General features: G+C 38.0%; 1 protein-coding gene across 7 annotated transcripts in view; it reads right to left on the bottom strand.

Annotated features, from left to right (window-relative positions):
• Window positions 1-26,957, bottom strand: part of CDKAL1 (CDKAL1 threonylcarbamoyladenosine tRNA methylthiotransferase) — a 494,283-nt gene that overhangs the window by 353,700 nt on the left and 113,626 nt on the right. For all 7 annotated transcript variants that reach the window (XM_072033334.1, XM_027451212.3, XM_027451213.3 and 4 more), the window contains one exon: window positions 6,621-6,717. In XM_072033334.1, the coding sequence (XP_071889435.1) occupies window positions 6,621-6,717 (97 nt within the window). The remainder of the gene's footprint in view (window positions 1-6,620; window positions 6,718-26,957) is intronic.

The following is a 26,957-nucleotide window of genomic DNA, read 5'->3' as shown; positions in this document are numbered from 1 at the left end:
GGTCAGGAGATTTAAACCAAACTCCCTTTGAAGTGATAGGACCAGCACAAAACAGGAGAGATGGTCTTCAGATGTCCCTTATCAAGCAAAGCTAGATAATAAGGGCTAAACTTCAGAAACGCAAAGATAGCCAACATATTAAGGGTCTTTCCTGAGTGCCTCAGGGTGCTTTCTCAGTGGCTGCAGCTACAGTATGAAAACAGAGGCTGGTTGTGAAAACCAGCAATTCACAAATGTCAAGTATTTTCTGAAGGACCGGCTTTTAATGGAGTCTGTGACAAGGGCATCCAAGGCACCACAGAAACACTGTTTTGGTTCAAGCTGCAGCACCAAAGAAGCTGAGGAACGATCTGGCCAAACAACGTATTGCAAAAGAGGTGGGAATGCTTAAGGCATCCCTGGCAGGCTACGTAACGAAAGAAAAGGTATTCATTTTCTCTCCTCTTAATACAGCCCAGAGATAATTTTAGATGGAGTCAGCTACCGGAGGCATGTTTACACCAGAGGCACATTGCCCCTTGCCAACTGTTGCAGTGCTCATGATTTCTGGAGTTATGCCACTGCCAGTTACATGGCGACTGTTCTGGTCCCATTTGAAGAGGATTAAATCCTACAAAATGAGCATTTAAACTCCTTCAGAAAACATCAACGAGCCAGAGACAAAGTGTGAGACCTCTGACACTTTTGGCTGAGAAGCTGGTGGTTTCCCCCTCAGATGAGTCCCAGCTCTCACAGTGACTGACAAAGTTACACCACTGAAAAATGGTGGCGAGGCTCCCTTTAAAAACAACCTTCTCAAGGATCTTCCTCTGAAGTAAATGTGTGTTCTCCCCACAGCCTGCTTCCTTTCAGGCCAATTTTCCTTCAGCCACAGGAGGTCTGAAGGCAGAACTCTGGCATCGACAGGGCAGTGACAACCCCCTTGAGAAAATACTCCTGGAGTTTCTCCTGACTGTCCTTCCTCTGCCACAGTTGGTGTTTCCCAGAGAGAGAAATTTATCTGAGGTAACAAGTAATGAGAAAGTACATCAAATATCAGAAAGAGACTATAAAAAAAAAAAAAAAAGTTCTTCAAGCCAGTAAAGGAGGGACAAAAGACGAGAAATGCTGTAGACTAAAATTTTTTGTTGAATGAAAAAAAGGAAAGCCATCTCAGCAAACCAAAAAAATAAACCCCAAAATGGTTAAAGCTGAGGACAGGGCACCAGGGACATGGGAGGGGGCAGTACCTTGCCTGCACAGCATGAGGCTACTGCTGATGCAGCCACCATCTGGACTCAGCTGCTTGTGCACACCCCGAGACAGAACATACACAGCACAATTGCCTGAAGTAAAAGAAGCTTTCTTCGTCAGCTAAGAAAAACCCTACTCATCTTTGATTTTCACTCCTGTATATAAGAAACAAATCAGTTACTAAATAGATAAAATAATCTTAGGTTAATATAGGTTGGTCTTCGTTTAAAATAATCTTACAACCCACTCTTCATATTCCTTAAGATTTCTACTCCAGTTCACCAGCTGTTCCGCCTCACCTTCTTTAGGCAGCTCAGTCAGATGTTGCAGGCTAAAAGCCTGCTCAGCCTATGCCCTCACTAAAGCCAGTAAAAGGGAAATACCCAGCTTCAAAAGTAACTTCAGATCTTCTAAAATCTAAATTATCTCAGAGATAATTATCTTCACTGACCATAAAGGCAGCCGAGCAAAACAGACTCTCAAATTACAGGACCTCAGTTAGGCAGCATAAATCTTAAGCCTTAATACGTAACTTCAAAAGGCATGTGACTAGACACTTTGACTTCAGAGGGATAACATCTGTGTTTAAAATCTGTGTTTAAAACCTTTGCTGAATCAGAAAAACACTGGCCACACTCATGGGCAAAATTCTGATTTAAGAAGGTATCTTGAGAACAGACTCTACACCAACTTTAAAGGGAAGCAGACTACCTCGGAAAAGCATGTCAACAACTGATGATCGTGGCTAAACCCTGAGAGAGCTTAAGTGTTATTTTCATCTAAACTAATTCTTACGCCTTTTAATTCATAGAGCAGTATGTAACTGCTGTGGAAAGGAACAGCACCTATTTTCACATCAATTTTCAGTTTAAAATCGTGTACTTCAATGCAATTCCTTCCTGACTCTCCAGGCCCATACCTGAATACCAGCACGGTGAGCCAAAGCCAGCCAGCTGAGTGCTTCTGACTGAGCTTAAAGTTTTGGCCACAAGCTAGAGCAGAACAGTGCGCACCTGTTCCTTGGGCTTGCAGCACACTTTCCAAGAAGTTCTCCTAATGCAAATCACTCAAAATAAAGTTCCATCTAATTTGCCTTTCATGAAGTACACACTGGATCTTTGAATTTATACATATTTACATATTTATAATAGGCCTGCAGCTAAAGGGCAGCAAACAGAGAGGCTTGCAATCTTTAATGCGGTCAGGTCTTACAAACTCTGCAAGGTATGGAGGTATCATTGTGGCTGCTTGGCAGATATCACAGACTGAACTGTACACCAAAAATACAGTACATTTATATATATGGTCCTCATTTAGGACACTGAAGCAGTAGTGATACACAGACATTTGGCATCTTAGTAAGATGATGCTGATCTTCTTTCACAATGGCACTTAAAACTGCTCACTGAAGGTTTTTGGTTTGGTTTGATTTTGGTTTTTACAAACAGAGAAGTAAGGCACATTAAATTTAAGCGTATACCAATTATAGATGCACAGCTTAAGAAGTCAAGTGACTTTTTAAAAAATGTATTTCTCATTTTTTGCACCAAACTATTTAGTAACAGTGCCACTGCTGTATGTGCTGCTATTAGAATTGCTCAGCATTTGAGTTTTAAACTCTAGTTTTAAAATTAACTAAAGCTTGTCTTACAGAGTACAACCACAGACAAGGGTAATTAGGAGGCCACGGGAATGAAGAGAATCCCTACACACAGATTTGATGGCTTCTGTGCTTCAGGATCAAATCTGACCTAAAAGCCTGTAGTAAATTTACTGTGCACAGGACCTGCACATTCTGCCTGAAAAGTGTAGCAGCAGAGATGGGATTACCACGTTGGTGACATTGATTTTATCTTGCAGAGATAAGAGAACGGGCTGAAGTTCTTCTTCCCTCGGAAAATGGGTATAGAGCAGCAGAAGAAATACAGTTTGTCTGTGATGCTAGGTCTTACATTGGGAAAGATAGGGAAGGAAGCAGAATTTGGAATTTGACATTCTTATTCAGCAATCAAGGAGACTGATTAACCTGCAGGGCTATGGTGTGCCTTTAATGGGATACATACGTGCATTTGGCTCCATGCATGCTGATACAGTACACTCATATCCAGTGGGTCTGGCAACCTCAAAGTACAGGTGGCACAGTGATTTTAAAGCATCTCAGATATGCGGTGGGCCCCTAGCAAACTGGTCAGAGCTCCAGCATGATAGCATTATTTCAACATCAAACACCTTACCTCTAGAAAACTGTCGAAGAAAGAAAACATCTCATTCCATTCCAGTAGTTCAAATTATCAATGGAAACAAGGTTTTTTTGCATGCCCTCTGCATTCAACTCAGGAAATCAGGAAACACTAGTGCTACTTACATCCATCCATAAATACCAGAACATAACCTACCTGCTAAACCTTTCCTTCTCCTTTGTCCCTCCCTTTCCTTCCTCTATAATCCCCACAAAACAGTCAGCCTAGACAAAGTCATATCCTTTTTTCAGGAGCTTACAATGAAAAGTGAGGGACAACTCTATCTATGAAAGGTACTGTTTCTCTGCAATACTACATGAGCACTTGAGTTTGAAGTGGGTACAGTACTCAAAACATAAAGGAGTAGTTTCTGGAAACCACTGGGGTGTAAATGCTTGTGAACCTATTATGTATTTTGTCTACACGGCACATTTGGTGTGTTAATTACTACTTAGAGCTTCCTCCTTCCTGAAAACAGCTCCTTTATCTTAGTCACTTTGTGTTATGGTTTACCTTATATACAGTCTATGACAATGCCACAACCCACATTATTTTTAAAAAGTGATAATGGTTTTAAAGAAACACAAAAGGACAGGAACATCAGAAATTATAACACAGATATGAAGTTGCCCTTCCTTCCCTTCTGCCCAACTTGAACAATAAATAAAAAATAGTAGAAGTTGAGTACTGTATTTCTAAGGCACAGCTCTAAACAAGCCTTCAGTTACTAGAATTTCACTGGTAATTACATCACAAGTCCTTCATCATACCAAGATGAGCAAAAAAGACCTTTGACACATATTGCCTTTAAAAGCCTCCCCAAAGGAGTTATAATTGCCAGTAAATAACCACTTCCTCAGACAACGCACACACAAAAAATAAATAAATAAATAAATAAAAAATAGCAGAGCTTACATAAGCAACAATTAATCAACTGTATCTCTCAGCCAAGATGAAGATGAGACCAACCTGGTGGCAAAAATTGCCATAACTACGCTCATAAGCTTACAGTTTTAAACTCAGACAATGTTTCCAGCTGCCAACAGAACAGTCTATTTTTCAATTCTGCCAAAACTGCCTTTCAAGAAATATTTTGCAGTAGTAACATAATTCTTATCCTTTAGATATAGCCATCCCACACACCCTTTGTAAAATGAGAAGAAAGCCTTAAATACACAAACTGAAAACACAGACAACATCTGTTATTGGCTCTGCTTCTGTTAATAGTTATGCCTATATTTTAAGACCTCTGAGCTTAAGCATCTAAGTAAATTTTATCACATCAGTGACAGTTAGAAGACAGTGTCCTTGTTGCATAGATCACGTTTCAGTATTTTCAGGTCTAAATCGGTATTTTGGAAGGCTGTAGTTAACAGCCTAATACAACTCCTAACAGAAGTCTGTCTGAAATAAATACTAAATTGCAAATACTTTCATTAACCACTGGCTCTAGGCATCAAGATTAAAATGAAGAGGCTAATTTTCAGAAATCACATACTACTTCAAAAGGAAAGTGAAAAAATAAAGGAAAAATTATAAAATAAAATCAAACTTTGGGTCCCTCAAACTTCCCAACTCATCAGAACTGAAATACATCAGAACTGAAATACCAGATAACAGCCTTGGCCAAAGGATTGTGACACATTCATTTTATAGCCATGTAATACACTTTTTATCTCTGTCTTCATACATGTAGATATCTTCATATTCATTACACGAACAGTCACAGGTCATACAAATCCATGAAATCCATTCACCTTTTTATCCCTATCCTGCTGCACAGAGTAATTTGCACTTAATTAATTGGAGTCTTAGAGATGACAGAGCACCACAGTTCCCTTGCATGTAATTTTGTAAAGTAAGACTGCACAGTGCAATGGAAAATTTGTTTATTCATTTGAACTGTAACTATCAGTGCATTGTCATCTATACAGATAAGCGTGGCGTTTTACAGCCCCTGAGTATCATTTCTGAGCAATGAGTTAATTTATAGGCATTAGCATGTCACTGAGAATGCATCTGGTAAAAAAAAAAAAAAAAAAAAGGAAGATAAAACATTTTGAATGACAGTAGTAATTAAAAAAGTCAATCAAACAGCACAAAGTCTATCTTTACAAAGAATTCCAATAAATCATTTAATGAATTCATCTTCTTCCTAATCGCAAACTACGATTTTACTTCTAAATTACTTTGAACAATTGCATCTGATATGCTCTTCTCCTAATGAAAGTGAAGTCTTTGGAATATTTTGTTGTTCTTCCTTTATCTTAGTATCAATCTGAATTCATCAAACTGAAGTGGAAACACATTGACCTCTCTACATTTGTAATGTAGGAAAAAGATGCTGTGCAGTCATCTGCTCTGACTTAACATAATAAAGGAAAACTTCACTCTGTAATTCACACATTGAATCCAATGACAGTGTTTCAATTCATACAGGCCATTTCATCCAGTTTTAATCTAAAGCCTTAAACAATGACAAATCTTTTCTAGCTCGTGCTTTGACTCCCAGATTTTCAGGAGGATTTTACAAAGGTGAATCAATTCGACAGTATTGCTTCATCTCAAAGGATACTGAAAGCACTTCACTAGCTGAATTATGCCAAAAGCTCTCAGGTAAAGCTTTTCAAGGTAAAGCTTGGTAACTGTTTAACTCAGTCACTGGTGGATTTAACTCTTCAGACTGCCTCAGGTTTAATCAAAATGATCGTTGCCTTTTGTCTTAATCGTACAGGGGGGAAAAAACAATACCTAACATCAAACCCTCAGCTGTGTCTGTGTAACGTTTTTGTTCTAGTTTTCTATACATCTTTCACCGATTTTAATAAAGGGTATATTTGTTCATCTTAATGCAGATAAACTGTCATATTTTAAACAATATGGCAATCTTCAACCCTTTAAGGCTATAAATGACACATAAAATCATTTCTGCCAACAGTATCCATTTCCTTGTCCCCTCATCCCACAACAAAGGAAATCACTGTGGATGCAAGAAAGCTTAAGTACTGTATAATGCAAGCAGAGTAACATAAGTACCAAGTTTCTCCACTGCTTTTTCCAGGAGAAAGTCAATTGTGCATATATAATGACATTGGCCTATTGAAAACATTCATAAAAAACAGGTTTCTAATTGATAAAGATACATACCCCTATAATACTTAAGCCTTTCAGGTAGTCCTGACGAGGTTGGGCTTGAGGAACACAGCCTGCTAAAACCACTTTCTTGTTCCCTTCTTGGGCTTTCCTAAAGAAGACAGACAGACAGTGTTAGTATTTTCTATATCGATCGTTTTCAATTTCAAAGTAGCCATACTATGCATGCAACAAGAGAGCAACCACAATGAAAACATTCCCAAGTCAGAATCAACTTGTACATGTATGAACCACTACAACAGAAGAACCCTGTACCAGAGTTCAGGCTACATGTGCACATGTGGCTCAGTTTGTGAAGTATCTACAGAGAGCATTACCATTGTACATCTTGGATGTAAATACGACTTTGAAAGCCCTAATCAAATGCAGTTAATCTTTATTGTCCACAATGACAGCAATTCACAAAGAATCTCATCAAGAAAGATGGGACAGAGAAATTGTGAGTCAAGAAAGGCTATACAGAATGCAGGGCACATCCTATGCAGATAGGACCCACTAGTTCAGAATGTAAGCAGCTATTTAATATGACTTAGAAATGACCAATTGCATCATTTTTCTAAATTTTTATTGCAAAAAAAATAAGCAGACTGAGCATTTTTAAGCTTTAATTGCTTGTCTTTGGCAGATAAATTTTTGTGTGAATATTGACTTAAAGAATTCCTCAGCTTTGGTACTACCTTAGCACCAAGTGGGAAACTAAAACATTAAGTTCAAATGGATAACACCATTAATTTCTTTAGTAATATTTTGACTCAGTTTAAATTCAATACTGTGTATTAAGCCATCACTGAATCTTGGAACTACAGGAAGCCCTGAACACAAAACAGTGGGATATAAAACCTTCGTATGCTCATTAAACTTTGAAAATCATTCATTAATGTATCAACCCTTTTAACAATTACTGCATCTTTGCCAACAACCTGGCAAGAATTATATGAAGGGTTTTAATTTAGGTTCAATGTGAGTAGGGGATGGAGATCCGAGCAGCAGCATGACCCAGGCATTGTTGATGCATTAGAAACCAGAGAAACACCTGAGAAACACCACATAGAAATTAGGGCTTCTTCCCTCAAAAGGGTGGCAGGATTAACAGTCTGGCTGAAACATTTCTATACCAATGCACATAGCATGGGCAACAAACAGTGGGAGCTGGAAGCCACAATGTAGCTAGAAAACTCTAATATAACTGCTATCCTGGAAATGTGGTGGGATGACTTACACAACTGGAGTGCTGTGATGGATGGCTAAAAGTGACTGGCTATTATGGCTATATGTGTATGGCTACATTTATATATATATGGACATCTATGGCTATAATGACTGGGGAGGGACTCTGTCAGGGAGTGCAGTGATAGGACAAGGGAATATGGGTTTAAATTAAAAGAGTTCAAATTTAGATTAGATATTAGGAAGAAATTATTTCCTCAGAGGGTGGTGAGGCACTGTTGCCCAGAGCAGCTGTGGATGCCCCATCCCTGGAGGTGCTCAAGGCCAGGCTGGATGGGGCTTTGGGCAACCTGATCTAGTGAGAGGTGTCCCTGCCCATGGCAGGGGGTTGGAACTGGGTGGTCTTTAAGGTCTATGGTTCTATGATAATCTGCAAAACAGTAGAGGAGGGAAGCACTGAATAATTTTAGCAGACTTGCTAGGTCTGACATACAAGTTGCTCTAAGAACTGTCATTCACAGTTGCATGTTATATTGCAACCTCATGCCAGACTTCTGTCAAACTGGAACCTTCCATGCACTTTTTTTTTTTTTTCCCAGCAATATATAAGTTAATGAAGTGTTTACTGTTATGTTGAAATAGACTAAGTCATATCATAACTTTTTTCATAAAAATTCTCTTATCCAAAATACTCAATTGTTTATATGACTTTACACTCTTTGGCTTGCTTGAGCTACCTCCCAAACTTAATGAACTAGAGAAAGTAATGTTTGATGAGCACAACAAGAATGCTAAACTACCTGGAAATCTAGATGCAAAACTCCAGATACAAATTTAATGAAAAAAAAAAACTTACAAAACCAGACTGATACTACAACCAGTTCTGCTACTGAGTCACAATTTTCACTTTGTAATTATAATGTGGACAAATGTATTTGCAAATTATACCTCAAATGAAAATATAATCTCATAAGAACACAGGTATTGTAAAATTACAGAACACAGCCCATCTTGCCAAATAACTTGTGTAGGCAGCTGCATTAGAAATGAGGTATTTTGAAGGAACAAATTAAATATCCTATATACAGACAAGTGTGAATTAACATAAAAATGTATTACACCTATTATCTCATGTCTAATATAAATGCAGTAAATATATCTATAAAGTTTTCCATTTTCTTTTAGTGGAAATTTCAGGAAATCTTCAGATATTCATCACACAGAGCCTCATTGGTCCTCTACTGGCACGCTACAATATTCAATATAAATGTAAATCCTTTCATCTATCCACAAAAATTTTATCAAGGAAGAAAGAACTATGATGAAATGCTAATTTAGTACATTTCTTAGGCTGGGAACCTAGCAACTTGTCTCTAAAATTGGCAATCCTTTTCTTTCAGTGGTAAATATTTAAGGTTTCTGCAAAACTTCTATAGAGGTCACCTACTTCTACTTATCCAAGTCTAAAAGAAGGAAAAAAAAAAAAAAGAAAAAGAAATATATATCTACTTCATGCATTACCTAAAAATGTCACATACCACCATGTGACACTCCACTAGCTCAAAGAATAAAAATCACTACTTACATGGTCTAACAGACTCAACCTAACGCCTCAAGGCAAGACAATAAGACCTGTCTCCAGCAAACAAAGCACCCATCCCTAGGCAACTGTGCATCTGGTATAATCTGCTGCTAGCAACAGCCTTCTCCATCTACTTGAAAACCTGCAAGCACTACAGAGGAAAAAGCTTTTATTCAAGTCTTTTTATCTGAAGAGAAAAATAAACAAAGTTTCCCTTGACACATTAAATGGCATTTTAATGTTATTTCATAGCTTTAACATTTTGCCATATCTTCTGGGACTATAACTGGAGCTAGGGGGAAGAAAGTTAAACTGAATGTTCCTCCTAATAAGCACTGCCTTCATTTAAATGTTTTTTAAAGTTGTGCAGGTCTCTAAAGAATAAAGAATTTTGTACAATGAAATTTTTTGCTTTAAAATGCAATTAAACAGAAATGTTGGAACTAAATTTTCAATCATAGTTGATATTCATTGCATCCATGTTACACTGTACAGTCCATGAAATCCAGCATAAAGGAAAAACTGTAGTAAGGAAATTATGAAAATTTTTGCCTCATTTATCAAGAAAGCACTTCTGAAAATATGCACTCCAGCACTATATTGTTACCTCCTTTTAATATTGTTTAATGAGCCCTGCTCATACTAACAAAAGCCTACAAAAATTATTCTTTAGAAGTCTAGTTAGCACGGCAACTATATTAGAAAAGCCTTTATCCTTCAGAAAACATGAATAGTAATGAGAATAATACTTTATGGAATCTAGTAGTAGCATGAATAAATACATCTTCCCTTTCAGACATCTTTTGTATTTTTCAATTACATGATCCTTACCTTGAACTTTCAATTTATTTGTATCAGGACACATTTTCTAGAAATGCACTCTTTTCTAAAAATTGAAAGATATATAATCTGAAGAGAAATTTAATTACAGCAATTCGGTTTCAAAGAAAAGAATTATTCTAGCTACTTTCTAAGTAATGGGTGTGGAACGAGAACAAGTGAGTAAAAACAGGGATACAGAAAAGATCACTGTGCAGCAGAGGACTTTTAAAAGATTAGTAGTGAGTTTGCAGATTATCCTCTGTATCCTCTGCAGATATAGCCATTGCAACTGTACTTCTGCTATCACATTTAATGAAATGTCTTCAATGTTTTCTGCCTTTTTTGTTTGTTTGTTTTTGTAATACAAGCTAAGATGTAACTAAGAAAGTAACTAGGGAAGAAATTTCTTCCCTGTCTATGTGGATATCAGTTTGCATTGTCAGAAACTGGCAAAACTGGAATATTCTGCTCACAGTTTTACACAACTGAAGAAACGAGGGTTCCTTTTCCATCAAAGTTTTTTTTTGAGCTCCAAGAAAGACATGACATGGATAAAGAAATGACTCCCACCCTTCAAAAAGGGTTACGTCACCATCAGCACTGTGTATAGCAACACTGCTGGATACCATAGTAGCTGCTGCTGTTAAGTTGTATGATTTTTTCTTAGCTTATACAGCTATACAGCTATTCAGGTAGAAGCACCACAGGAAAAACAGTTAGGGCCCTTTCCTCAATGTTCAAATTTAGGGAAAGCAATTTAAGAAAATAAAAACAGACAAAAAAAAAAAAGGAAAAGAAAAAAGAAAAAAAAAGATGACAAAGTTCAAAGAAAAACAGATCTGTGACATCAGAAGTAATTGCTACCTTGCTTTTTGTGAGACAAGAGAAGCCAAATCATTACAGCCTACCTGATCTCTTTCCCTTCCATAAGCAGAATTGTCCATAGGACTTCACAGACCCTGTGAATTCGCCACAGAATGACGCTTAGCTTTCAGGGAGCCACTTACCAAAATACCACAGCTGCACCCTAAAGCATGTCAGATATCTGAAATTTAAAGCAGTATGTTCTGCAGGGTGCAAAGGTGGCCAACTACAGACTATTCAGCATGAAACATGCTATCTCTAAACTGCTGCTCTGATACCAGATGTCAAACCAAGGATTATGCGTTCTTAATGTGTTTCTGCAGCACTGAAGTAACAGGACTTACCAAAAATTATAGTTAATCACAGAATCATTCAGGTTGGAAAAGACCTCTCAGATCAAGTCCAACCATCACCTAACAGTACAATTCCACTGTTAAACCATGTCCCTGAGCTTCACATCCACATGGCTCTTAAACACTTCCAGGGGCAGTGAGTCCATCACTTTCCTGGGCAGCCTGTTCCAATGCCCAAGCATTCTTTCTATGAAGAAATTCTTCCCAATATCCAACATAAACTCCCCTGCACAACTTGAGGCCATTCCCTGTAGTTCTATCACTAGTTACCTGTGAGAAGAGGCCGACCACCAGCTCCCTACAGCTTCCTTTCAGGTAATTGTAGAGAGCAATGAGGTCTCCCCTGAGCCTCCTCTTCTCCAGACTAAACAGCTCCAGTTCCCTCAGACGTTCCTCATGAGTCTTGTTTTCTAGTCCCTTCATCAGCTCTTCTCTGAATGCCTTCTAGCATTTCGATGTCCTTCTTGTAGTGAGGGGCCCAAAGCTGAATACAACACTCAAGGTGCGGCCTTATCAGAGCAGAGTACAGGGGGACAACCACCTCCCTCACCCTGCTGGCCACACTATTTCTGACACAAGCCAGGTTGCAATTGGCCTTCTTGGCCACCTGAGCACATTGTTGGCTGTTGACACCCAAAGGTCTTTTTCTGCCAGGCTACTTTCCAGCTACTCTTCCCCAAGCCTGTGCTGCTGCACGGGGTAGCTCTGACCCCAGCACAGCACCTGGCAGTTAGCCTTGTTGAATGCCATACAGCCGGACACAGCCCATTAATCCAGCCTATTCAGCTCCCTCTGCAGGGCCTTCCTACCCTCAGGCAGATGGGCAGTCCCACCCAACTTGGTGTCATCTGCACACTTACTGAGGGTGCACTCACTCCCCTTAACAATATCACCGACAATCCCACAACCTACATGCATACCAAAATCAAATAAATACTAACCAACTCCAGTTCTTCTCCACCAAAATCCATTGTTGGTGACACTAAATAATGAAGAACTGTTTTAACAATGAATAGAAGGCTGCTTGCAGCCTTACTTGTACTAAGTAACACCCAAATGAATACAAGTCGAAGAAGAAGAGAGCAATTTTTCAGCAAAAGCAATACATTAGGGGAAAAACGTGCTTTACAGTGAGCCTATTAAGCTTTGCGCTTCATGAACAACTAGTTCATAAAAAAAAATTACTAGAAACTATTTCTATGATAAAATACAATGGGAAGTATCATTGTTCTCTGAAACAAAATTGGGAAGAAGTAGTTAAAACTGAATCCTACTAGATAGATGACAACTGTACCATCAAGTAAGTTTTTTATGTCAATGAGTTGTTTCTACCAAACAAAGTAAACCCCCTTCACCCCCAAGACCCTACCCCAGTCATTGTACCAACACAAAACTTGTGACTTTCCATTTAGGATGTGTATAGATGTATCAAATTGTGCAGTACACTTACATAGTCTGCTCATGTCATTCTCATGACTTTCTGCTACATAAAATCCACAGCACCTCTTATCAGATATTTCAGAAAGGTGTGAGACTGCAAATCAACAAGAGGTTTGTGTCTACAAACCTTCAAAGAAGTGCATGAAAAAAATATATGAAAAGTTTTGCTAACACAGCTCTGTCTGTCTACAGTATGAACAGGGTATACTGTGAGATAAATCTGCCAAAGGTTATAGAAAGTAAAACTGGGCAATACTACTTTCCAGGCTGTAGAAATGATGATGTGGGTCTATGGGGAAAGAGAAACGCTATTTTGCTAAACATTCGTATATGTGAAAGATATTCCAACTGTCTCATCTGCTTAATTAATCAGTAGGAAGCCATATGTTTTAAAAAGAGTGCAACATCACTGGAATGAGAATATGGTGCCTATTTAGTATCTGGGATACATTCCTGAAAATCCGTAAAATCACACTGCTATTCTCAGTTTGAAAAATTACATACGGTATCTGTGATGCTACAGGCTTTGAACCAATCTAATGTCTCATTACTAAAGGCTTGATTCCTATCCTTCCTGTCTGCTACCAATTCCTATCCTTCCTGTCTGCTACCTTTCTCCAGCTCCAGTCCCTCCTCTTTCTCATTTCTGGCCATTTGGTATCACTCCCTTCCTTTGCTCCAAGTTCTGCAGTTCACTGGATTCTTCCATGGACCCATTTAACTCACTGATATGGGAGAAAGTTATAGAGCTGTTGTGTTGTTGTTATTTTATTCACTTACATCAGCTCACACAAGAGGGTCAGCATTACAGCTAAAACGATCATGAAATGAAAGCTGTTCAAAAGGAAGCAGAAAGAAAAGGACATAGGAACTCCTCATTTCATCTACAGCGAGCTTAACGTGTTTTATGAAATGTTCAAATTGGGTTGCAATATCCTGAATGGCATAGGTGAATAAAAAACAAGAAAGATGTAATAAACTCTCATACGCGTGGTTCTTTCTACATTAAGGGCAACCCCATAATGAAAGACACTTGGAAAATATGATGAAAAATCATCAGCATTATGAATTAGGCATTAGAATTATCTTCTCAGAACTGCTCAAGTCTACTTGGGTCTGTCAGCTTCCTTGTACACCTCCACAGCCCCAAAGGAATTACCATGCTTTGTGAAGCATGTGAAGATGTTAAGTTCACTTGAGCTCATTGATGCTAATTATTGAAGTTTCCTAAATTGGTTTTGAGGACCCATCTCTAGTAAAGCAACCCCCTAATTACTGTGCTGCATCCCCTGAACTTGTCTCCTTTGGCAAAAACCATCAGGTAACATGTAAATACTCCAGAGGAAAGGTAAGTTGCATGTTATCCTCCTGAGAAATGGGAGCATGTCTTTCCTCAAAATATTTCAAAGACAAATGTTTGCTCCATCAGACTCAAAACCGAGGTTCTTTAAAATATCCATCTACAATGGACGTGAAATATCAGCTCTGAGAAGAATGCCAAATATGACTCGCATGCTACATACTGCATTATTCCCTAAGTTTCTGAAAGGACACACTTGGGGAAGAAAAAGTGTATTCTATCTACATTTGGATAATCACCGTACCTGCATGAACAGGCTTTACACTTCTCGCATCTTTCCCATTCTCAGGAAAAATAAAAAAAATAAAAAACTGTCTGAACATACTACTCAGACTACTTCTTTTCACAAGAACAACCAATTCATCCAGCCTTTTATGGCAGACACTTGCTTCCGCCACACTCCAAAATTATGGGCTAGCAGCTGCTTCCAACCTACAGTGCGTTTTCTCAGCACAGCTTATTGTATTAGCTCTAATACCTTGGTTTGAATAGAAACTTGTTTTCATCCATCTACTTAGCATTCAGGGGTAGTGACTGCAGGTTTGTCTGCAGAAGGCTGGGAAGCAATCTCATTTTAAACTCCAGACCAAGTCAGATCCATGCCTGAGTTTTACTCAAATTTTCTATAAATGTAACTTTATGGGCAGCAATCAAAGGCACAACAATTACACTTGTGCAAGCCTTATTCATCCAAATACTGCATTTTAGTGGCAATAATGGCCTTTTCAGCATGTTTTATTCTTGCATGGGCTTAAAAGGTAACAGTATGCAAATTTTATCAAATTGAAAAGTCAGACCACAATGTATACAGGAGCACAGTGAGATCAAGGAATAAATCCTACATTCCATCTTGCCCCTGTTGGTAGTTTTTGTAGCCCCACACAAGACTGAAATAACCAAAATCACAGTGGAAGTCTATTCCCCCAAAACTGAGAGCTATCAGGCTGGCTTTTTGACAGTCAAGAACAGGTACAGGCCAACTGCAGCCTCTCCATGTGATTGACTAAGAAAAGCAATTTAACATTATGACTTTAAAGCAACTTTGCAAAACCACAACTGAAATTTTTTATGCTTACTAGAAAGCATAGTACTTTTTTTCATTATTGCTAAGTAGTCAAGATTTTTTCCCTATTTAAGAGATTAACAGACCCTTCCATACAACACAAAATACTAAAAAATACTTAAAAAGATAAAAAAAAAAAAAAAAAAAAAAAAACAGGAGTATGCTTTGCTCCATACGTTGTGTTCTTAACCAGAACTTAAAATCCTGATCAGATGTCGCAGACTTTGGGCTACCATTATTTAAATTAAAACCCTTCTATCCAAATTATAAGCACTCTTCATCAAGCTTTTCTCACAGCTCAGCCCTAAACCTGTTTGCTGACTTGTAGAAAAGTAGCATTTAATTTTTTAAGCAAGAATGGGTTGGAGGGTTTGGGCTTTGTATTTTGACCATAATCTCACTTGAATCAAACTTTCTTATTTTGTTTGGTGCAGGCAGGCCAGTACTTTAAGACGACACCAAGTTTAGAAAATTTCATCTGGAAAGCTCTGTGTTTTAGGTGCTGGCTCCAAAACTTGTCCCTTCAAATGTCACTGATAACTGCAGTTTTTCCAGAATATCTCGATCAATGCACGTAGACAACTATTAAAAGTTAATATCCTCCATTCTTCAAATAAAGTACTCATAACTCTTTAGATCCCTTCCTACTCAATGAAGTAAAATTATTTAAGACCATAATTAGGCATTTGCCTAACAACTTGGCAACAAATAACTAGGCAAATGTCTAATTATGGTCTTAAGTTTGTCTTCCTGTAGCAGGCCCTTCTTTACTGATTCTCCATTCAAAATTCATGTATTTCAGTAAAATCTGAAAAACAACAGCAACAAAAATAAGCAGGTATAATTGAGTTTAGCATGTTGTCTGGTCTTCTGGTAATACCTTCAAACTTAAATGTGTCACAAAAATAGTATCTGGGAAGGTAATGCTTTCCATAATTAATATTTGATCTATTTGGGGATTGGAGAAGGAGAAAGTATTAACTATGCTTCTATTATTATTACCTTAAAGTACAGAGATCAGGCTCTAAAAGTCTGTAAAAACAAATCTTGCAAATTCTCCAACATCCTCGGCACTGCATGCCTTTTCTTCCTCCCTAACTGGTTATTAGTTCTCTGCTAACAGCACAATAAATTAACTTTGAATTTCTTGCTTTGAATTTCTAGGCACAGAGTACTAGATATATTGATGTTCTGCTGATTCAGCCTGACCAAAGGAGAGGCTATTGGTAATCACACCACCACGGAAGTGCTGCAGGCAGCAAAAGCTGGAAATATCTTAAAAGGAAAATTACCTGTTTCTCTATAGCCTTGAAGCTTTATGTCCTTCTGTGCATCTATGACAGGCATTAAGATGTTTCACCATCTCTCTACATCTCCAGTTTCATTTTATCCTTTCTTTATCAAGGATCTATGGAAATCGGTATTGAGATTGTTTTCAAAAGCAGCAGAAATATTTCCAAACCTACAGCAAGGAGTTTTTCATTTCTTTCTAGTACTACTTTCCTCCTTTGAGTATAATATTATTTCTACTACTTTGAAATAGCAAGACTTCATTCTCCCCTTCAAACCTGAGAACTTAATCTACTACACTGAATTTATTTGTGCATATACGGATTGTAGATTGTCTGTTTAATCAGATATACTTGTCTCAAAACTGGTGAAAGAAAGTCTCCTGTAAAATTGCTTGTAAAAGGGACATTAAAACTTCTGACTCACAGATTAAAGAAGTGGAAATCAACATCATTACAGTGTAGTTTTATATAAACCATTTGAATCTTGCTCAACTTCTCTGTTCTTTCTACAGATATTCCTGTAATACCTATAACACTCTATTTTGGTATTTGTGCTGTATCTCCTCTTTATGTTTTGTTAAGTGTCTGTTTATTCTGCTTTATCTTCCAAACCTCCCACTCTTAGTTTTATTCATCTCTTTCAACATAAGAGAAATGCAGTTTAGGGCCTATCGTTATTTTAGCCAATGTAGTTATGAAACACAACATTGCCTGTCAGGTTCAAAGTCTATGCAGGCTTCAAGTTACGTGCATGAATGCCCAAGGGTTGTAATATAAAACCTCGTTGATGTAATGGCTAAAAAATGAAATTAGTGATAAATGAAAATTAAATAATCTGTGTCTCTTTTTTCCCCTCAGAGGTACAATATGCTTCTCAGAAACAGACTAGCTATGAAATAAATAAAAGAAAGATTAAAGAGAGAAGTTTGAGTATATTTACTTTAGTTGCAACTAAACAATTTACTGTTCAATAACATGAGCGATTTTATTCCCCCCTCCTCCCTAAGTAGAACACAGCAAGGATTTTTTTTTCATCAGGTACAAAAAGTGAAGATCCAAAACAATAAAATATAATAAAATAATAAAATAACACTGAAGGTTTCTATGCTGTCTGACATTGGATGTTCTGACATCAAAAATGCTGGGGATAACAGGTGATCTTAAGATTCATCTCCTCTCCTGAATACTGCCTTGGTTTTAGCTGCAACAGAGTTAATTTTCTTTCTAGTAGCTACTATGATGCTGTGGTTTGGATTTAGGATGAGAATAATGCTGATGACACACTGATGTTGTTGCAGGGCAGTGCTTACACAGAGCGAAGGACTTTTCTGCTTCTCATGCTGCCCAGCCAGCAAGGAGGCTGGGGGTGCACAAGAAGCTGGGAGGGGACACAGCCTGGACAGCTGACCCAGACTGACCAAAGGGATATTCCATAATACCTGATGTCATGCAGAGCAATAAAACTGGGGAAGTTGGCTGGGGCAAGGTGCCGCTGCCTGGGGACTGACTGGGCATCATTTATCGGGTGGTGAGCAAGTGCGCTGTGCATCATTTGTTTTGTATACATATTATTATTATTATTATTTACCATTTCTTTTTTGGTTAAACTGTCTTTATATCAACTCATAGTTCTACTTTTTTGTTGTTTTGTTTTGTTGTTTCATGATTTTTTCACCCCATTCCAGTGCAGGGAGAGGGGAGAGTTAGCAAAGGCTGTGTGGTGCTCAGCTGCCTGCCAGGCTAAACCACACCAGACACCTTCAGGGCAGATGAGGAAGGAAATCAACAGACCCGAAAGGTCGCCAAAATTCCAGCCATCAAGGCTTTCTGTACTCAACAACTGGTAACTATGACCACTACACACAAGAAAAAAGAACAAAAAAAAAAAAAAAGGAAAAAAAGAAAAAAAAAATTCTTGAGACCAACTAAAGGCCATTTTCATATGTGCATAGAAGAACTGTCAGAAGCAATCCATAAAATAAAAAGGAACCTTCACGCAATCTCATAACAATGCAATACAATACAATTTAGACTTTTTTTTTCATTGTAATTCATTAAACTATTTCTAGTAAAGCCAGTAAAGTCTAGTAAGCTCCTTCTAATCTCAAGAGATGAGTACTGTTGCATTAATTCCTATTCACAATCACAGTATCTGAACAGCAATAGAAGAGACAAACTGAATATACCATCTCTTACCATCTGTGTTAAATCTTGTTTTTATAGAATCAGAGAGATGTAGTTTGGAATGAACTTCTTGAGGTCATCTGGAACCTCCACTCAAAAATGTTGACTACTGACAACATCAGGTGATACCAGCCATGGCTTTACCCAGCCAAAGCTAGAAAACTTGCTGTCTTTTGTTGTTTTCTGGTCTCATGGGGAAAACCTTGGTTTCATATTCTCTGCAGTTGCCTTTCAAGTACTAACAGACTATAATTACATTATCCACTGACCTCCTATTTGCCAGACTGATGCCAGACTGACCATCTAAGTTGCCCTCCCATGGACCTGTTCCAGTCTCCTTGTATTTCTTTCAACCTCAGCCAAACCACAGTAACCCAGGTGAAGAGGAATAAATGCCTTCCCTCAATCTCCTGGTCACATTCCTCCCACTACACAACTGAATAGATGGTTTGCCTTACACACAGAGAATGACTCATGAGAGTTGGCTTATATTTCATGGTCCCCCCCATATGTCTCATGTTCTTTGCAACAGGAACCCGCTTTGTGAACAGGCTTGTTTGCAGGAGATTATGAAGCACAGCTCTTCATTCATAGCTTTACTTTCTATTTTTTTGTGTGTATTTTTTTGTAACCACACACAAAGTAATGGCAAAGATCCTAACAATTATTCACAGGCTACATTTTGAAATATACATATGTGGGATAGAAAATATAGGTATTCTACCAATACAGAAACAAAGGGCTTCTAAACTCCCACAGACTCATCATATTTCCTGAAAGTAACATATTTCTACACGGCCTTATCTTCCTACTTTAGTAAGGCTTTGCATCATCACATCAATATGCACAAATACAAACTGAAGAGATATTACCATATGTCTTCTCTAGGAGACTGAAGCTTTGAGTCTATGGTTAAATGTACAGATTTGAAAGTGTATGATGGTATTTTCTAAAGTAAAGCAATATAGTTTGTCTTTTTCTACTCAAGCATTTTTAATTGTATTAGAAAGGGGGGGAGAGGAGGGGGAGAATTCTCACATGAGTTGCATGAAGACTGCACTTTGCCTCTGCCTGTACACTGCTTGACAAATTCTCAACCCAGTCGCTGTCATTGATGCTTAAGCATGGAATGGGAGAAAATGCCATTAGAAAGCAGGATGCTCAAAAGTGCATAAAGCAGTGCAAGATGGCTTTAGTGCACTCCCACTGTGAAATGGGACTGATCAGACCAGCTACATCTCCTAAAGTCACTAAAGATTTATGCAGCACTCTTACAACCAGTCTATTTTAGGCTTTTTGATGTATATGATTGGGGAAAACACTGGGAGGAGTGAGGAGATGGGGAGAGGGGGGAGGGAGAGAAGCCCTCACTGTTCTGAGAAATTAATACCAGTTTAGTCATCTAAATCTTGTTCAAAATGTACTATTTAAAGAACTAAAAATTGTAACTTTTAGTAGAGCTGAAGGAGTCATTTCTCTGAACGTATTAGATTTCCCAAGAATATCTCCTATATTAACCAAGATATCATTTTAGTGGTTTTGGCAACAGATAATGTTCTACGAGTTTAATGCATTCCTGGGCATTTTGTAGAGATGATAATAAATGCATAGGCTCATGAAAGTTTTAGGTCATGTGCACGTCTGAAAGGACAGAACAATTTAAAGGACTCCTACTATAAACAGTTGCTCCTATGTGTTGACTCTAAATATTCTTAGTAAACAGCAATCCAATGAGGCTTTAATATAAATAAATGAATATGGCAATTTCCTGTTTAATCTAAATGTCTTTGTTTTCTTTCCAATTTCCCATAAACTTTAATTCTCACAGAATAATACCAACATCTTTCTAGAACCTCTTTACCTGTGCACATAAAGATGTGACTTAAGGAATGTTCTGTTTTTGAAGAATAAAGCACTAAACAGTACTAAATACAAAGTTTGCAGCACAATTAGCAGCAGTAACTATTTGAGCACAGAAAACCACACAAGACTCCATCAGGATTTCACAACTGCATGTCCCATCCCATCGTGAGGAAGGCCAGGAGTAAGGCCTCATTGCTGAGGGTCATTGAGCAGCGACTTGTTTAATAATATAGCATAATATGAGAGTAATGAATATTTTGTAAAGGTTATTTTGTGAGTACTATGCAAAATCAGCTAGCTGCTTTACAGATAAAGTTTCTGTGACAAATAATCTCTAATCTTAAGGAAGAAAAAAAAAAATGGTTTTCTGCAGTTCTGCTTCTGCCTTCATTTCTAAAAGCTCACAGGTAAATGTCAACCTTTCCAGACAAGTCTTGCACCAGAAATCCTCTACATTTTAGGACTGATTTCTCAAATGGTCCCTAAACTACCAGCAGTCCAGCAGTAGCGTGTGCTTACTCTACACTCATTCCATTGGGATCAACAGAAGACATCCAGAGAACAGAGGTGCTATTGCTCCAAATTTGACTTCCCTAAAGATCCTGAAAGTCATTTCTGTCTGTAGCCAGTCCTTGGTTACATGTATAATGCACATTCAGTCTCAGTCCAATTTCTGATGAGTGATCACATACAGGTCTGTGTAGGAAATGGAGACAGATTCTGGCTGTGAATTCCAAGAGATCCCAAATATTCCTTGTAAGACAGATTGGTGCACTTATTCATTCTCTACTGAAAAAGGTTTTCAGCATTGAAGCTCCCTCTCTGAACTTCTGACACATCAAATTTATGCAAAAGGTACAACATTCAAGTTTCTCTGTGACACAGAGAGTCCAAATAATAATAGAAATAGTAATAATGATAAATATTAAGTAAATATCAACCTTTAAATACACCTAAGCAATATTAATTGCTGAAGCAACGTTTCCTATGCAACTGCTTGGTGTTTTTAATTATTTTCTGGTTTTAATACAACACACATCTCTGCAGACACCTTAGAGCAGTACATTAAATAATACAATACTCTCTACTAAGTCCACTTAGTGCACCTCAGAATTCTACTGAATATCATTGTGAATTATCATCCTATTTTGAAACTTCAGAAGAGAAATCCATTTGCTCCTATCATGGTTTTCAAAGAAACTATGTTTTATAATTCATACCTTGTGGCCCTGAAATTTGCTTTAAAATATTCTGTTTCATATTTTCAAAATACACTGCAGAAGTACCGAAGTAGAACTTTGAGAAGTTCTGCATTGTTACTACAAGACCCTCAACCCAAGGTGGCTTAGATTTAACAGTATAAAACACTTTAATGTTATAAAACACTTTGGAGAAACTTTAGTTTGCTTATCTGGTGTTAATAATCCATTTCCATAGCACTGTTTATAGGCTTTTCTTTTTCTTTTTTTTTTTTTCAATAAATTAAAGTGCTTACCCCATTCTGTGCCCTGATCATGGGTCAACTGAAGGCCAGTTGTACTCTGATGATCTTCGAAATACTCAAGAGCCTTCACTCCCGATGCACTCACTTTAACATGCTGTTAGAGCTATATTCTCCCTTCCTGCCCCCATGATTGTACCAAAAATTACTTTCCACCTCTCTTCACACTATGTATCAATTTACTGAATACTAACTTACAGTAAAATTCCTGCCATTATTTACCACTTTCTGAAAAAAACTATCGGATGCTGTATGTAAGTGTCTTTCCTCTGACAGGCATTAGGCAGGCTCAGACAAGATCTTGCGTGTAAAGCAATGTTAGCTTAAAGAGATTTTGTACCATTATACTTATTTTCTAAATGATTTCCCTCTCTATGAAAATAGTTGCGTCTAAAATAACACCAAGACAGAAAAATTGTGTTTCCACCCTGCCTGAAATGTCTTCAGAATCAGAAAATTATCATGTCATTAATACAGATACCAAATTAGGAAACACAAAAGTAAAATAGAACTTTGTTACTTGCTATAGCAAACTTATCTGGAATTTTGCCTCAAATAACTTTTCCTTTAAAAAGTAACTCAGGAAAAAGTAGGAAGATGCATTTTTACTAGTCATATATTAGCCTTATGAGTTTTAAAGTACAAAAACAGAGCAGGTGGTGCACGTGTGGTATTCTCCATGAATTATAATATTCAATAAGACTACTCAGCTTAATAAAAGTGTATTGCCCAGAGAGGTTGTGGATGCCCCATCCCTGGAGGTGCCCAAGGCCAGATTGGACGAGGCCCTGGGCAACCTGATTGAGCGGGTGGCATCCCTGCCCATGGCAGGAGGGTTGAAGCTAGATGATCTTTAAGGTCCCTTCCAACCCAAGCCATTCTATGATTTGATCATATTAATAATTTCAGAGTTTGCAGGTAACTCAAAAGTTACAGATTTAAAAAAGTCAACTCCTTCAATTTCATTTTCTGCAATCTAGACAGCGTGAACTTGATTCTCAATGCTTTCAACTTTAAAAAAATATTACCGTAATATACAATTCTAATTAATCATAGAATCGTAAAATATCCCGAGTTGGAAGGGTCCCATAAGGATCATAAAGTCCAACTCCTGGCACCGCACAGGTCTGCCCAAAAGTTTAGACCATGTGACTAAGTGCACAGTCCCACCGCTTCTTAAATTCAGTCAGGCTCAGTGCAGTGACCACTTCCTTGAGGAGCCTGTTCCAGTGTGCAACCACGCTCTCGGTGAAGAACCTCTTCCTGATGTCCAGCCTAAACTTCCCCTGCCTCAGCTTAACACCATTCCCGTGGGTCCTACCATTGGTGTTTACAGAGAATAGGTCACCTGCCTCTCCACACACCCTCACGAGGAAGTTGTAGACCGTGATGAGGTCTCACGGTCTACAACCTCAGCCTCCTCTTCTCCAGGCTGAACAGGCCCAGTGCCCTCAGCCGCTCCTCATACGTCTTCCCCTCTAGGCCCTTCAGCAGTAGCCCCCCTCTGGACACTCTCCAACAGTTTAATGTCCTTCTTGTACTGTGGTGCCCAGAACCGCACACAGCACTTGAGGTGAGGCCACACCAGCGCAGAGTAGAGCAGGATAATCCCTTCCCTCGACCGACTAGCGATGCTGTGCTTGATGAATCCCAGAATATGGTTGGCCCTCCTGGCTGCCAGGGCACACTGCTGGCTCATGTTCAGCTTGCTGTCAACCACAACCCCCAGATCCCTCTGTGGGGCTGCTCTCCAGCGCCTCGTCACCCAGTCTCTACATGTAGCCACGGTTGCCCCGTTCCAGGTGCAGGACCCAGCACTTTTCATTGCAATCCATTGCAAACTCTATTCACATTCTTTTTTGTACTCCACATACAGTCCCTGTATTAGAGAGTTTGCAACTTGTTAATTATATTTAGTATTGGACAATACAACCCAAAACATCATAATTTTATTATGAATTTTCCTTTTGCAAAGCTGGACAAATACAAAGAATGCATAACATGGGAAGAAAAGTGTACAAAATGCCAACAAGTTTTCCAGACCAGTATTTGCAATATGTTACTATGACAAAAAGTCAGATCATGGTAATTTAGAGAAACCTAACACTAAGGGTATGAACTACAGCCAATATCTAACCAGCCACCATCTTCCAGAATGTATCCAATCCATACAACACACACTTCAATTTCCTAATCATACCACAGGATGTGTTTTGGAGTTGTCTGAATGTATATATGCTCTTTCACTCTACTTTCAGACTCCACAGCTATACATAAACTTCTTGTATAAATGCAGAAATTCATCTGCCACATGAACACTGACCAAAAATTCAGAAAGTGCCTAAATACTGGACTGGTAATTATACATAAGGCCGAGCAACACTGGATGCTTTAGCCACGACTGTCAACAACTTTTCTCTGTAGACCATAAATCATGATCTCATATCTCTCGTCTTGCATAAGTTCCCTCCAGGACAAAGAAAGCCTCTTGTTAAATCAACAGACTGAAACAACAACTCGATATCAGCATTCTCCTAATCTGAAGGAATTTTCTCAGTATTTCAAAATTTGTCAAATTTAACATCAGTCATCACAAACTATGCAGCTTTAAAAAGGCAGCACATTTATATACTATCTTCTGTGCAACTGAAAAATTTGTAGAATCTACCTGTTTAATTCTAATGTTCATAACCTTCCCTTCATTCTTAGAGCTGCACACCACAGATATGCCCTTAGGAACATCAGTTTCTCTTTGCCAAATACTTGAATTATATAATACTTATTTTGCATACTTTTTTTTTTGTTTTTAACTTTTTTCCCTCCATTTGTCACATAGATCTAACAAAAACCTGCCTTAACGTCACCCGATTAAACCTTTTTTCATATATTTCCCAACCTTCCCAATTGCAGAATTGCAGACTAACCAAAGAAGTTCTCACGCAAGTCCCAACCCCACGTCTAAATTTTTCTTCCCAGATAATTAACTTTTTCTTTAGTTCTTTTGAAATGTTAAACACATTACTCGCTGAGATAATCCACACTGCAGAAGATCGGCTTCATGTAGTCACTAATCCTTATCAAATGATCAGTCTGAAATCCATTTATGAATTACCCAACACAGTCAGTTCAAAAATAAGTATCTCATTTTGGGTGGAACATTTGTGGTAGAAGTATAGAGGCGTTTAAATGTGATGTTTAAAGTTTTCTGAAAGTGCTGTTCAGTTAGGAAACCAGCCAACAAGTCCAAGTGGGTCGCAGGGACACCTAGCTGTGTAGGAAGGCACCTCGTTACACTGCACTTCAATTTGTCAAGCAAAACTCCCTACAGCAGAAGTTGCCCATCTGTTGCGTATAAAAATAGCAAAACCAGTTTGTTTGCATTCCCAGTAAAAGCTAATCAGTCTGGGGGGGCGATGGGACGCGACAATAGATCTCTGTTTCCAAGCAGATTTCCTTGAAGAGAGAAGGAGAAGTTAGCATCAACAAGGACTCCTCACCACTGAGGGTGGGAGCAAAGCAGGAATGAGAGTTTCCCAACTTTACTGACAATCACCAGTTTGTTACAAGAGCAGCAGGAAAATACAGGGTCTTTCAAAATTCAGTGAAAATTTTCAGTATGAAAACAAGATCACACAGTCATATGGTACAAATGTAACAAATTCTCATAAAATCATCAGAGATCATGGTTTCACTTGAAGGCAGAAGAAAACCTCTCTCTTTCCCAGATGTATCATTAGCACAGAGCAATTTAGCTAAAATCTAAGCTAAGCTAAAGGAAACTACTGTTTGTCCACAGGGGAGAAAAAGTATTCTTGCTAAACAAAACTAATGGAATTACAGACTGATAGTTCGGTTACTGCTTTCCAGCTATTTACCAACGGTTTTGCTTTGCAGGAAAATAAATAAGAAAGAAAGAAAGAAAGAAAGAAAGAAAGAAAGAAAGAAAGAAAGAAAGAAAGAAAGAAAGAAAGAAAGAAAGAAAGAAAGAAAGAAAGAAAGAAAGAAAGAAAGAAAGAAAGAAAGAAAGAAAGAAAGAAAGAAAGAAAGAAAGAAAGAAAGAAAGAAAGAAAGAAAGAAAGAAAGAAAGAAAGAAAGAAAGAAAGAAAGAAAGAAAGAAAGAAAGAAAGAAAGAAAGAAAGAAAGAAAGAAAGAAAGAAAGAAAGAAAGAAAGAAAGAAAGAAAGAAAGAAAGAAAGAAAAAGTTTTAACTTCCGAATTATATATCTGAAGCTAAATATTCCCAGCTACTGCATGTCTGACAACCAGCATCACTGTTTAGAAAGTATTGCAAATACACTACACCATTTTATCAGAAATGCCAACACCACTTTATGGTAACATGGATTCCTACACACCATCTGAAGCAACTAACAAAAACAAGTTGCTGATTATATAATTACAAAAATAATAATTAAAAACCAAAACCAAAGCCAAGCAAAAAATCCTACAAAACTTCACATGGTCACAGGTAGAAAGCCTCAACTGAAGAAGTTCATCTTTGTCACTTCTGTTATTCCAAAGCACAGCATAGATCAATCATCTGACATACTCAAATAGCCGACAAAACAGTTTTTACTCAGTATCTCAAAGAATCAACAACCTCTTCAAGATGAGGGCAGTTACAATCCAGAACCTATCCAGCTAAACGTTATTAGTTTCCTCTGCTCCTGATTATACCTGCAGGATTTTGGACATCATTACTTCCACAAAAAGTTCTATTAGAAGGAACTCATCTCAAGTCTGACTAATCAAAAGGCCTGACTGCCATTCCACATAACACACAGAACTGTGGCTCTGTACATACGAGCCTCTGGAAACTTTGGGCTCATTTCTGCTAAAGC

Source organism: Anas platyrhynchos, chromosome 2, assembly GCF_047663525.1.
Source record: "Anas platyrhynchos isolate ZD024472 breed Pekin duck chromosome 2, IASCAAS_PekinDuck_T2T, whole genome shotgun sequence".
Lineage (NCBI taxonomy): Eukaryota > Metazoa > Chordata > Aves > Anseriformes > Anatidae > Anas > Anas platyrhynchos.
Note: the sequence above shows the minus strand (reverse complement) of the source record. Positions and strands in the feature narration are given on the sequence as shown.